Genomic DNA, 15,075 nt, shown 5'->3' on the forward strand with positions numbered 1-15,075 from the left:
CAAAGCTGGACATGTTGTCTTATCCTAAGTGAGAGAAAGAGAGGGAGGTTACCCATGAAAGCATTGCTCAACAAACGTATTAAAGAATGTAAATAAGTTGAAATGAGTAAACCATGCCTAACCCTGAAATCAAATTTCATGCTGAAATCAAGCCTGCTTATCAAGGACCTCTTTGAGAATTCCTGGTAACTTCTTTCTGGACACCACTCATGTATGAACCAGAACCGTTCTTCTTTGCTTTTCTTCTACTCCTCTTCACATGCGATCGTGGCATCCAACTTTAGGTATTTGGTTTACCACTTCTTAAAAATGTGCACACACAGTAAATTATGTATTTACATCAGACAAAACATCATACTGAATCTCTAAAGGCATAATATTTCATTCTTGAGCTGTATTTAAGGCAGTTCTAAAATTAAGACTTTTTAAAATGTTTAAAAACTATTTGTACTTTATATGATGTACAGATAAGCTGGAGTTTTAAGGTATTTTTTCTGCTTTTGATTCTGTTCTTAATGGATTATGCCCACTCTGAGTTCACTGATAATGAGCAAATCAAATATAGCATGAATAGCAGAGCCAGTATAAGAACAAGTGAATATTGAGAAGAAAATGTAAGCAAAGAGTTCCAAAGAGAAAGAGTGTAACCTAAAAACAAAGTAAAAAAATAATAATAAAAGCAATAGAAAAAAGAAAGACAGATAAGGTAGGTATTTCTATGGATAGTGGAGAAGTAAAAAATGGCAGGGGTAGGAGGGATTTAAGAAGGAAAGTGAAGCATCATTTGGGGGTAAAATAATGTAATCAAATGTGTCCTCATTCTGTGCTCTTTAATAGAAATCATTGAAACAGACAAGATTAACAGCAAAGTACTATGATCTATTAAAAGTTCAGAGAAAGTATAGCAGCTGCCTCATTATTAAATAGGAAAATAATTAAATGCTAAATCTGCTTGATAATTATAGTGGCCCGGGGTTGTAGTTATAGAGGGATGATGCAGAGTTCTTTTAGAGAGAGGTCAGTCAGTCACACAGAAGGTTTCATAGGGTGATGCTACTTTAAAGGGATCATCTCAGTTTAGAGCTGGGGCCTGTCTCAGCATTGTGGATCCAGAAAAAATCATATTTATCATCATTATTAGTGTTTACTGAGATGATGATCCCTTAAGTCTATCTCACAGTACATAATAGGGAATATTCTGATACTATTTAAGACACCCACTTTCTATATCAAAGGACCTAGGAAGCTGAATTAGGATTCAGATGGTTACCAATGAGCACATTCTCAGAACAAAGGGGAAGAGAACAATAACTTAAATACATCAGCAGAGAAAATGTTATGAGGCATAAAGGCCATGTGGTTCTGGTGTTAAAAGTCAAACCCTTCTCATCAAAATCTGGTAAAAGTTGTAGATTAAGTTTATTTCCATTTATAAACAGAAAGGGTTATTTTAACAGAACCCTTTGGTGTAATGGTGTAGATGAAAATCTATTATTTGCAACTGTATCTGAGAGCAACATGAAGCCTTCTCACAAGAAAAAAAAAAAACAAAAACAAAACAAAACTACAGTGTCTGTATGTACAGTTTACAGGCTAGTCTTTCTGCCATTATTGTTACCATTAATCAAAGGTTGTCTTCTGCTCCGCTGTCTTGTCTGTCACCTCCAACGTAGGCTGATAAACAGGTGCTATCTGGGCATCCCACTGCCATTCATTCTTCTCATCTGTATCGCAGCACGGCTGTTTCTGCTGAGCACTTCCTCAATGCTTGCAGACTGGCTGGCATCCAATCTGAACAAATTGCTGATCTTTCCAGCCATTTAGTGTTAAATAGGGCTTCTAAGGAACATTGGACAAATAGCTCAAGAAGCCAGATTTAACATCTAAAGATTGGTTGACATTTCTTAAGTATACATAGTTTAGGGACTGCTACTACTTTGAAGAACTTCAATTCGGCCTAGAATTTGGCGTGTAGTATCCTAAACTTAGACCTAAAGCTGTAAGTAATTTTGTAAATTACTGGAGACAAGACCATCTGAGCTCTAGATGACCAGCATGCTCAACTGGAATTTATAGATCATTGTTCCTTCAAACTATGGGATTAACATTGAGTAGGAATCATTATTAGAGTAATCAATAAGGTATCATATATAAACCCACATGCAAAATGCATAGCAATCTTCTGCTTGCCCTAATACTTCTTTCCACACACTATGAGACTCCCAGAATAATTGATTCCTGGTGCCTGAAACATGGTGACGTATTCGAACTATGATGACAAGGAATAGTAAAGTAATTAATCGTACGTCATGGAAGCTTCACTTGCCAGCATGAGACCTTTTACAATGCAGTGCTTTCAGTGCAGAAAGCATAATTGGAATTTTCTATCCGGGCTACAAGATGGCCTGAGTCTGCGAGATGACTTAAGCGGGGCATGGTATCCAGTCCCCCCAAAAAAGGAGCAGGAATATCTTGAGAATGAACTCCCAGGAGTTCAAGCCTCAAGAGGATTAAAATTGTCCTGTTAATCTTTGCAGCTCTGTTGTAAGCAGAAAAGCTGGCATTTAGAGGAAAGAAGTGTTATTAAAAATATGTTGAAAAGAATGAATTAAGTGTACATCAAGTACGAAAAAGACAATGAAAGGGCCGGGTGCGGTGGCTCGTGCCTGTAATCCCAGCACTTTGGGAGGCCGAGACGGGTGGATCACCTGAGGTCGGGAGTTCGAGACCAGCCTGACCAACATGGAGAAACACTGTCTCTACTGAAAATACAAAATTAGCCGGGCATGGTGGCACATGCCTATAATCCCAGCTACTCGGGAGGCTGAGGCAGGAGAATTGTTTGAACCCAGGAAGCGGAGGTTGCCGTGAGCTGAGATCACGCCATTGCACTCTATCCCAGGCAATAAGAGCGAAACTCTATCTCAAAAAAAAATAAAATAAATGATGAAGGAAACTAAACACCTGATCTCTGAAGTGAGAATGTGTGCACAGTGGTAGGACATAGATATACTACATGTAGAAATGTGCATGTAAGCATTTAACAAATATGCATGGTGGTAGCAAGTGTAGTAGGAAATAGAACATAGCAGAAGCATTATTAGTTTCTTCTAATGACATGGAAGGCAGCCTGGACTTTGGAAAATGATATAAGAGAAGTAACTAACTTGCTATTCGGTTCTTCCTCATTTTTCCTGGGACCTCTGTATGGTCAATCCTGAAAAGTCTATTGCATTGATCCAAGACCATGGAACTGACTCAGTCATTGATGACAATCATGTCACATTTATTGAGTCTTAACTTGAGAAATCCAGCCCTTGGCATCAATCTCAAGTATTCTGGGAAAAGTCCTGCAGTGTCTGAGGAAATATTACTTATGTATTCAAGGAAAGAGAATTCTATTATGTATACCTTAAACCTGTTTATGTTGATTTCTCCCTATAAGAGTATTAATAAGAGTATTAACTTTTTCCTTTCACATTTCCTATGTCTTTTAGAGAAATTTTCATCAATAATTTATCTTTGTGGGTAGCAAATGTCTACCGAGGGGTCTTTTGTGAATTTTTGGAAAAAACAATTGGTGCTATATTTTTAGCTGAGAATGCATGCATCAATTTTTATGATGGGTTGATAGATTTTGTTGTTTTTTGGTAGATAAAATCCAGGTTTGGGGGTAACTGTTAATCAGAAGAAAGCTTAAATAAAACAATACATTTCTCTATGGTTACGCAACAAAATTTCTCAGTACGCATTCCTAAAGAAAGGGACCTCCTCTGTGGTGCTAATTGCTATTGAAAACATCTTTCTTCCAAACATTTGTGGATACCAATGATACCCAGAATTAAACACTAAATTTATTATATGGGTTTTACGAGGTAGACAAATAAAATTCCCTGGCATCAAGAAAAAGGGACAGATACATAGAATAAAATGTGGAAAAAGCAAATGAATAGATGTATACAAATACAAAAACAAAAAGGCACCAGTGAATACCATGGTTCTCAAAATTATCCAAGAAAGCTTCCTTAGATGCTTTAGACTTGTGGAAAGCATGGTGAAGTAAAAGAAACTTTCTGGATATGGAGATAAGTAAACAACACTTTGCTATCTTTTGCATAAATCATCATTATTATCTCTATCATTATTTATTTAGTCAAAAATGTATTCATCAAATGCATTTTAAAACTAAGTCCTGTGCTATGTATTAGGAATAAAACAAGGCAGAAAAACTCTCACCTATGTCAGAGTAGACATTTAACCAGTGAGATTTTAGTGATTTGGAACAACTCGTTTACCTCTAAATATCTCTTCCTTTCACTTGTAATATTGAAGATAAATTTTTTGGCTTGCCCAGTTTACTATAAATATTTAAATAAACATTTAAATATTCATTCATTTACTTATTAGTTCAAACAATTTTATTGTTTTGACTATTGGTACTACCAAAATATTCCAGAAGCTAGGAATGCAGGTAAAAGGTACACAGTTTTTTGCCTTTGATGGACTCACGGCACATCATTTGCGTGCAAGCACAGACAAATAAGCAGACATTGACAACATGATCTCATATGTGCTGTCACAGTGATAATGGCAAAATGAAAATGGAGATTCAGGATGGTGCACCTAAAAGAGATGTAAGAGAAATCATGGAAAGATCCTCTAATAAAAAAAAATACACATTAAAATTTGGTTTTCTGCTTGTTTATTTTTTGAGATGGGGTTCTTGCTCTGCTGCCCAGGCTGGTGTCAAACTCTTAGGACCAACGGATTCTCCCACCCCAACCTCCCACGTAGCTGTGATTATAGGCACTTGCCACCGCACCGGGTTTTACTAATTGAATTTTGAAGTAGATTAAATATACTTAAGACTTTTGTGAGATGAAGACATGGTCATGGTGGACTATTTCAGCTGGGGAGATAACACGGGGTAGCACTGAGGGAGCGTGGTCCTCTGACACTAGGCAGGTCAGGGTGAAGGGTGTGAGCAATTCACTAAGAGTGAAAGATGAAGGCTAATGACTTGGGATGGGGCATGTGAGGCAGACAGAGGAGGGTAGAAATAGGATGCTAAGAAATTAAAATACCTAGTATAGACTTTGGAGGGAGTCAACACATCACAATTTGCATTGTGCAAATTTATTTTGCCAAAAACTCCACAAACACTTCTGCAGAGTTACAATGACTTGTTGAATTTCCTTTAAGAAACTTGCAGCTCTATTAGAAATGAAAGCCAATACAGTATATGCAAATAGTAAAAGGAAACAATCCTACATCATGGAAGAAGACAATGAGATACTGCTACTACAGGGTCTCTTGGCAATTGACCAGAATATATGAAATGTTGCTATTTTAAATGCCCTTCATAATTCAACTAGCTCAGTCACCTGGTCCCACTGAGGTCTTCCTTTATCCTGGCTTCAGAAGGTACACGGGGAGGCTTGAGAAGAAGAACTTTTCTAAGAATACTTGGTAAAATAAACGAAGGCTTTCAATTTGTCTTTCTTTTACCATTTGTAATCAATTTTTTAAGCAAGTGACTTCAATGCCCAGAAAGCAAAGTCAATAAAGGTGTATCACTATCTAACAAATCATTCACATTCCTCTTCGTAATCTGTCTTTTAGATATGTAACAGCTTGTAATGACTATGAGTTTGCAGGCAGTTCCCATAAGCTATACATGCATTATTAATAAAGTTCTATGACTGAAAACTTCCATCACTGCAATGACTCTTGAAAAGCATAGGTTTATTCAAACCAACAATGCATAGTAGTTTGTCACAGTTTTAACATATGCGTTCTTCTTGCAGATGGTTGAAAAAGAAGGTTATCTGCAAAAAGCTAAAATTGCAGATGGAGGAAAGAAACTAAGGTAACAAAATTCTTTAATTCACTTTTATATAACTATGCTGGTTCTTCATATGCTCAACTTGTGCCACTGTTATTGTTTGGGATGCAAGGCCCTATGGTACCAGACTAGAACAGTCTCCTCTGCTACCACTATGATCAACATTATTTTCAATGTAATTACAGTTGTTAAAGAAAGGAACTACATTCTATATTGTTGAACAGAACATATAAATGAGGTGCTTTTTGTCCTCCTTGGACTTGAACTAATAATACACTAGAAATAATTAAGATAATGGATTGTGATTTCTGTGATTGAAAGATTAGAGAATGAATGCATTCATTTGCAATATATGAAAGTCTCCGTACAATACCTTGTGAGAGTAATTTCTTGAGGGATGGAGGATTTGAACCACTTTTGTAACTCAAAATAGAAATTGATAAAATGAAAGTAACATATACAGAGGTGAGACAAATTTGAAAAGGGAATAAGAACTCTTCGGACAACAACAACAGCAACAAAAATCTGGAAGAAAAAAAGTATGGTTCATAGGAGGGTAAAGAAAGATGATAATTGTGTTGTATATACAGTATGTTTAGAAATAATCACCTCCATTTTAGACTTTTTTCTATTTCTCATATTGGTTCTGTTACATACTTAGCTTTGTGCTGGGTGATATGCAAGCTACGAAATTTGTAGAAAATGCTCAAATTGAGAGATGCAAGGCATTTACTCTTAAATGTATTACTAACAATTAAAATTATATAGGATAAATGTGCTAATTAGCTACACAATGGGACACCTGTTAGTTGTATAATACAATTCATTACTAGAATGACACTCTGGTCAACACTAGAGAATAAAGTCTGCTTTTGTTTGATGGCTATAATGAATTTTCTATATATTTATTTAAACAAAGTAAAATTGGTTGGGGGGGAATCATCCATAATTTCACCACTTAAAATAGCTATTTCGGTTGTAAATAACAAGCTCTATTTTATCTCCGTATTGTGTCTTATTCTGGGATAGTAGACGGGGCCTTAAATCTTTGCCTGGACTATTTTTCTGGAGTGGCCCTGCAGCCACCCTCCCTTGATGGGTTCAGGAGACAGATGCACAGGAGACAAGATCAAATTCAAGGTTGCTTTAGGAGACTTGGCTAGTCCCTTCCCCAGTGGTGAATCGGGCTTAGAGAATCGGGTTCTGAAGGAACTACAGGAGGAAATCTTGAGTAGCCCAGCTTGAGTGCTCTCCTTTCCCCTAAACCTTATCATGACCTTATCAATTCAAGAAGGAGTGTGGAGGGTACAATGATGCCTCTCCCCAAGATGAGTACGTCATGACCCTTTCTTCCCTCACCAGCCATGTGGAATAAAGAATTTCTTCAAAATTATCTAAGTTAGTCAGTTCAGGAGAATAGAGGTGACAGTGTTGGTCAGTTCCACCCTCCAGCCTCATGCAAGGAAGTAGGGGAGATCCTAAAAGAAATAATTTCAAGAAAGCTGAAGGAGGTTCTACTGTGTGGTTTTGTAAAGTATCCTTACCCATAACCCCTCCATAAACCAACCTTATAACATGTAGAAGGCAGTGTTAAGAGGAGGAAGAGAAGAAGAGCAGGTCCCTTCCCCCAGCCAACTCACATGAATACGTTGTTAGGTAGTTTTGATCAATCTGTATACTTTGTGTTTTTTGTTCTGTTTGCTGTTACTTTCCTGTTTGTGTACAATTTCCGTGTTACAGTTAAATTCATATAAACATGTGTTTGTACTCTGTTTTATTATTTCACTTTGCATACCATTATGCATTCTTTCAGCCTTTTCCACTTAAAGTTATATGTTTTAGTTTTCCTTTTTATTTTGTTGTTGCGGTTGTTGTTACCCCAGGTGCACAGAATTGAGTTGATTATATCCTTAAGTTTGTGGCCTTGTGCTATCATCATTCTAGGCAAGAGCCCTAGCTGGTTTTATTTTATTTTCAGTCTCCAATCCTTGCTTCAATCCCCTGTAGACATTCATTTTAATGTATTTAATGCGTGTTTATCAAACTCATTCTCCATATATGTCTATATTTAGCTGTATATGCGGCATTCAAAAAAATAGTGTATAGTTGTGTACGTGTGAGTGTGTTCTATATAGCATAAATATTTTTGTATCATAAACCTTATTATGTTTCTTACTACTTTCATTCCATGTTAGCTCTTGGACAGCTTTCTATGGTGCTATACAGACATGCCTCTCTTAATGAGGGAGATATGTCCTGAGAGATGCATCCTTAGGTGATTTAATCATCATGTGAGCATCATAGAGTGTACTTACATAAGCCTAGATGGTACATGATATAGCCTATTGCTCCTAGGCTACAAACATTTACAGCATGTTTCTGTGCTGAATACTGTAGGCAATTGTAACATAATGGTATTTGTGTATCTAAACATACCTAGACATGGAAACGGTCATGCATTCCGCTATGACGTTATGAAGAATACCATGTCACTAGGTAATAGGAATTTTTCAGCTTCATTACAATCTCATAGGACTACTATCTATATGTCGTCCATTGTGGATTAAAACATTTTTATGCAGTGCATGAACGTCTTTAAATCTAGTTAATTTCTTCCAATGGCTGGCCGCTTTGCCATCGTTTATGTATAGTCATGTGCCACATGGTGGCATTTTGATCAGTGATGGACAGCATATACAGCTGTAGTCCCATAAGATTATAAAACTGATGCCTACTGTACCTTCTCTGTGGTTAGATATGTTTAGATACACAAATACTTACCACTATGTTACAATTGCCTACAATATTCAGTACAGTAACATGCTGTACAGGTTTGTAGCCTAGAAGCAATAGGCTATGCCATATAACCTAGTGTGTGGTAGGCTTTACCATGTAGATTTGTATAAGTACACTCTATGATGTTTGCACAGTGACACAATCACCTAATGACACACTTCTCAGAATATATCCTCATCATTAATTGAAGCATGACTGTATATGAATTTTTACTTACCCTATCTCCCAGCTGTGGACATGAAGTTGCCTCTAACTCCTTTCATTCCAAACAACATTTCAATAAATCACACATATATGTTTCCTTTGAACCAGTTAGGAATTTTCTCAGGGGAATATTTCCAGGAATATAGGGTTGCTCAGTGATAAGTCACACACATTTGTAAATCTACTGGTTACTGTTGCCACACTTTCTCCTGAATGAGTGCACCAATTCACACCAGTTCAATGTAAAATATAGAAGGGATTCTATTTTCCACAATTTTATCAGCAGAAGCATTATCCAATCTAATTATCCATAGAACATTACCTTAATGTTGCTTTTATTTGTGTTTCACTGATAGGTATTGAAGTTGAGGATCACTTTATCTCTTTAGAGCCATTCAGATTCTGCATTCTGATTCTATTCATAAACTTTGACTATTTTCTATTGAATTTCCTGATTTTTTATTCAGTAATTTGAGGAAACTCATAGTATATTTGAGAAAATAATGCTTTGTCAATTTTACATGTTGTACGTAATCCCTCCAAGTTTATGGGGCTTATTTTGTTTTTATGGTAAATACTTTACAAATTGAACATTGTATATGTAATCACCATGTTTAAGAACATGATATCCCATTATGTTGATGGGATATAATATGCCAAATCATCCCTACCTCTTTTTTTACTTGATTTTTAAGCTGAGTCTAGTTTTATATTAAAATTTATCATTGCAATAATTCTCCTATTGCTTGTCAATTTTTCTTTTATATTTTTGTCTGTCTCTTGAGACAGGATCTCACTGTGCCACCCAGGCTGGAGTGCAGTGGTGCCAGCCTTCTCCACCCCCACCCATCCACTCACCTTATGTGGGGTTAAATGGGTAGCTGGGACCACAGGTACACACCACCGCACCCAGCTTTTTTTATTTTATTTTATTTATTTATTTTTTAATTTTTAGTAGAGACCTGGGTCTCACCATGCTGCTCAGAATGGTCTGGAACCCCTGGGCTCAAGAGATTCACCCACCTTGACCTTACAATGTGTTGGAATTACAGGTGTGAACTATGGCACCTGGCCTACTTTTATATTTTCTAAAGACAAATGCTAAGCCTGGATTACTTGATTGAATCATATGACCATTTTAAATTAATCTTAGTATGCATTGCCATATTGCCTACTCAAGGAGTGTATATGCTTTTATCACTAGCAACAAAGATGGTCAGTTTAGTCATAACCTTGAAAAATTATGTATCTTTTATCCCGTTGATAATTTAGTAACTAATAAATAATATAACATACTATAATTTATGCATCTTATGTAAAATTTGATAGCCTTTGTTTCATTTATCCAGGACCTTTATATCTTTTATAAATTTTAATGAATTAATAAGCAATATTAATAGATGCTTACTCTGTCAAGCGCTTGGCTGAATTCTTTATCAGTAATATTTAAATGATACTACAATATAGACTCTATTATTGCGTCCTATTGTATAAATGGAGAAACTCAGTCAACAGTATTAACCTCTTATTTCTCCCAAATCTTATTTTATATATAGTTAGTATCACAGAATTTAGCCGTGACCTCTGCTTGAAACACGTTTGCTTTATCTCTCTTGCTTGAAGCTATTTGAGACTAAGGAGCAAAAATGGTCCTTTTATTTCATGCCATCAACAGTACCAGGGACTTCAATTGTCACTTAATAAGTATTATTTTATTAATTTCTATCAAGTTTTCTGCTTATAAATCCATAATAGATCATCATACCTTGTATTATCTTCTTATTTTCCTTCTTTCTCTTCTTTTTTTATGTGTCTTTATTTGTCTGTTTAATGTATTTTCTCTTTCTCTCAGAGAAAATTTAACTTATCTCTGAATATGAGCAGGAGATGATAAAAGGAAAGATAACTCATTGGCTATAATTGACATTCATAACAGGCTATACATTTAGCCTTGTTTTGAAATGAGGTTATACACATTTCCCCAGTGATACACTGACAGGCTTGAAAGCAGAATACATTCAGTATTCACTTTAATTTTTAATTGTGAACACTGAAACTATGCCTCAGCTTTTCTGATGAAGCATAGGAATTTCTTCATTTGGGGAATTCCATCCCCAAACCTCTAAGTAACTGTGGCTTCTCTGAAACCCTATGACACCTTAGTAAAAGGTTATTTTCAATGCTTACACTTACAAAAGGCACCTGACAATATGTTTATGAAGTTTCAACACCTCATACTTGCTTCTCCCTCGGCACCTAGGTCTTCCCGTCATCAGCGCCTGTGTGGCTCTGCACATCTTACCACAACATAGAGTCACATTCTTCTCTCCTTAGATAGGCACAGAAAGTTATACTTGGGGATGCAAATATGGCCAGAAGATGGCTATGAAAAGAAATGCAGAAAAAATGATTGTGCAGTGGTTACATCTACTAGTGCCTGCTTTCATCCGAGGGCCCACAGCTACTAGGCCTTCTGTTGGGTTTTTGTTTGTTTTAACAATTGTTATTCAGAATGGATTTTCTTTGGAATGTGAGACTAAGGTGTGCTCCTAACATGATCATATTTTTTCTTTAGTACTTTCTGCTCAGTGTCACAATAAATTCTTCCAGGCTGAATCTGTCTTTCTTCATTTTCTTGCAATCCTGACAGAGATGGGTATTTTTACACCTCAGTGTCTTTTTGACCCACATTTTAGCAGTCATAAATTACAAGATGCTTAGAATATGAGACAGAAGAAATAAGTTCCTAGACCAACCAGTTTGAGTGAGTCTGTACATTTAACAGTGTCTGAGTGATTTTGCGGTAAATCAGTCAGGGACACTAGAATAAATTACTTTCACTCCCATCAGTGGTGCGGAATCAAGTCAAATCCAGCATGACCACGTTAGGTAACAAAGGCAGATGGCCCAAATAAGAGAAACTGAAATTTGTCAAGGAACCTCACATATATTTTATTCTGACTTTTTGGTTTGTCACTCTGTCGTTACCTAAAGAAGGCAAAAGAAAGGTAAGCGTAGGATATAAAGCTTTTGGTGTTTAGAGCAAATGAACGTGTTAAACCTGGAGTTTAAGCTAACAGATTCTTATAATGGTAATGAATATTTCAAGAGCCATTTTTTCATCAAGCATTTTCCAGATAAGCTGTTACAATCAAAGTTGCTGTTATTATGTGCTGCCATCCGGTGTCCATTTTGTAGAATGCCAAGCCGATGGCTTTGTTGAGTTTTTGTTTTTGTTTTTGTTTTGGGGGTGTTTTGTTGTTGTTGTTGCTGCTGCTGCTGTTGTTTGGGCTTTGATTTTGCTTCTGTACTTCTATTTGTCTGCTTGGTTTTTTTGCATTTTCCAACTTCACAATTCAGGATTTGCTTTAGGAAAATTTTATGAAGTATTTCACTCGGATAAAGTGTCCCACCAATTGCGTTAATGGTACATAAATACGCTTAAAGAAATTTAGTTCTCCCTATTTCCCAGTTGTGGTTAGAACCCTTTTCCCCCTTAGATGTAATTTGTTTTGTATGTCAAAATATAAAATAAATACTTGCATTTCTTTTTTTGTTTTGTTTTGTTTTGTTTTGAGACTGAGTCTCGCTCTCTCACCCAGGCTGGAGTGCAGTGGTGCAATCTTGGCTCACTGCAGCCTCTGCCTCTCGTGTTCAATTGATTCTCCTGCCTCAGCCTTCCAAGTAGCTGGGATTACAGGCAACTGCCACCATGCCCATCTAATTTTGTATTTTTAGTATACGGGGTTCTGCCATGTTGACCAGGCTGGTCTCGAACTCCTGACCTCAAGTGATCAACCTGCTTCAGCCTGCCAAAGTGCTGGGATTATAGGTGTGAGCCACCATGCCTGGCCTAACACCTGCATTTCTTGCCGCAGGATTTGTCTCCTGCATGGAATCACTAGGATCAAACCCTTACCTGATTGTTACCTGTAAATCCCTGTGGAAACTGATGGTTGTCTCCCTTACTCTTGGCACTTTGGACTGTCTTACTAAAGTTAGATATTTCCTGAGCTGTGTGTCTTAGTTACCTCTTTAGTCTATCCAACACCTTAATTTTTGTCCCTCTGTGGAAAAAATAGAAAACTATGCTCTCAAAGTTATGGTGCAATGTGGAGGCACTGATTGGTCAATGGGTGAATTTGCCTGCTGACCATCATGGTAGGGATGGAAGACAGAGATAAAGGACTTGCAGTTCAGCATTGCAGGATAGCCCAGGTCAGGCTAAGACGTGGCTTTGCTCTAAAGAGAAAGAGATTCTAGTACTTCTATGACAACTCTTCCTTATCTCCCCCTCTTAGCTCCTTTCATGAGGCTCTCAACTGGCATGCTCAGAGTGACTACAGAGAAAGCTGCATGCCACCTGCCTAGAGACCATGGAGACACTGGAGTGAGCAGGGTCCTGAATCCCATCTTCATGGCTTGTTTGCCCTTGGTTAGGATGCAGCCTTACTGGGCTTCAGTTTTCTCTTCTGTAATATGGGGGTATCCTAGACTCATTCAGAAGACTTGGTTTCCATGTTTCTTGTTCATCTTCTTATAGTTAGAAGTAAAATTTTTGAGGTATGTCTTATTTTTCCATCTCTATTCAGTCCTTAGAATTGTGTTTGGCATGTGGTAAATGTTTAATGGAGACTTGTGACCAGCTTGGTAATTAAATTCCATAGTGCATATAAAATGCCAGGTGGCATACAGAGCAGAAACCAGTGCAAGCTCAGGGTGGGAAGCCCTCTGGAGAAAGCTCAGGTATTGGCCACTAGAAGCATAAATTAGGAAACAATATCCTATATCAGAAGTGTTCGATAGTTAAGAAAAAATAATGTTAAGAATACTGTATTAAAGCACCAAGAAACTAAAGAACAGAGAAAGGAAATGAAACTTTTTAGTCCTCGTTAATGAAGAATAGCAAACACAGAGCAGAAAACATCTAGATGTGTGACCCTCCTGAAATTTGAAAGGCCATATGCTCTTTTACTCAAAAAATCTTTAATTATCACCTACTAAATGTCAAATAGTATGCCCAGTACTGGAAATGCTCTAAGAGGTTAGAGGTGGTTTCTACCTCTTTGTGGGAGCGTGGGGCGGAGAGGGACTTCCTAGTGTGAAAACTGTGTTTATCCTAGAAAATAGTCTATTTGCAAAGTTTCATCAGAAGCTGCTGGACTCACCTATCCTGGCTAAGGCTTTTAAGCTTGTATGAGTTGCCCACTTCCTGAGATGTCACCTAATATATTGAGTAAGAGTCATATATAGTGATTTGGTTGCATATGGAAAATATCAAATCCTTAAGTCAAGGAAAACCTTGCCAAGTGATCCTTTGCACACTCCAGAGCTGACAATGCCTTACAAGAGAGTCACCATGTTAGAGTAATTCGGTGAAAAACTATTCCACTGATGTGCAGAGAACTATAGGCATCACAATGGGTCAGACATGTCAGAATGGGAAATAGACTGGACAGATATTATAAGGATAATGGTCAAGTTTCTAGAGTACTTTGATCAGAGAGGAAGGTTCAGACCTAAGCCATAGTGAAAAGTTGTTCTCATGAGGTAAACCCTCAGCTACTCCTAGACTACAGGCCGCTGACTCCCTTTCTGGGTTTATATTCTTTGCTGAGTGCAGATGAGTCTGCTAATCACAGACCAGAATATTCCCTGGCAGAAAAGATACAGAGATGCCACCCAGTTAGGAACACACACCTGTTTCTGTCTTCTAATGAGGAGTCAAATGATACATCATCTTATTCTTTTGAATCAGTGCAACATCTAGGGTAAGAGAGCTTGGGAATGGTGGGTCTTTGTTCAGTCTTTCTAATAAGGATCAGATAAAGTAGTTAATAACAGAGCCTGGATAGCTGATATCTTGTCTCACACTATGCACGCCTAGCTTCTATCATTTGAGGATTTCAACCAAAACTACATTAAAATCTGACTTTGAAAATATCCTTAATGAAGGTAGAACTGCTTAATCCTGGATATGTACCCAAAGAATTATAAGTCATTCTGCTATAAAGACACATGCACACGTATGTTTATTATGGCACTATTCATAATAGCAAAGACTTGGAACCAACCCAAATGTCTATCAATGATAGACTGGATAAAGAAAATGTGGCACATATACACCATGGAATACTATGCAGCCATAAAAAAGGATGAGTTCATGTCCTTTGCAGGGACATGGATGAAGCTGGAAACCATCATTCTCAGCAAACTAACACAAGAACAGA

At 37.2% G+C, this 15,075-nt stretch overlaps 1 protein-coding gene across 2 annotated transcripts in view; it reads left to right on the top strand.

Annotated features, from left to right (window-relative positions):
- LOC105492611 (Rho GTPase activating protein 15) overlaps nucleotides 1-15,075 on the top strand; it is a 628,732-nt gene that overhangs the window by 84,487 nt on the left and 529,170 nt on the right. For both annotated transcript variants that reach the window (XM_011759829.3, XM_011759830.3), the window contains exon 4: nucleotides 5,808-5,869. In XM_011759829.3, coding sequence (XP_011758131.2) covers nucleotides 5,808-5,869 — 62 coding nt within the window. The remainder of the gene's footprint in view (nucleotides 1-5,807; nucleotides 5,870-15,075) is intronic.

The sequence above is a fragment of the Macaca nemestrina genome, chromosome 11 (assembly GCF_043159975.1).
Source record: "Macaca nemestrina isolate mMacNem1 chromosome 11, mMacNem.hap1, whole genome shotgun sequence".
Classification (NCBI taxonomy): domain Eukaryota; kingdom Metazoa; phylum Chordata; class Mammalia; order Primates; family Cercopithecidae; genus Macaca; species Macaca nemestrina.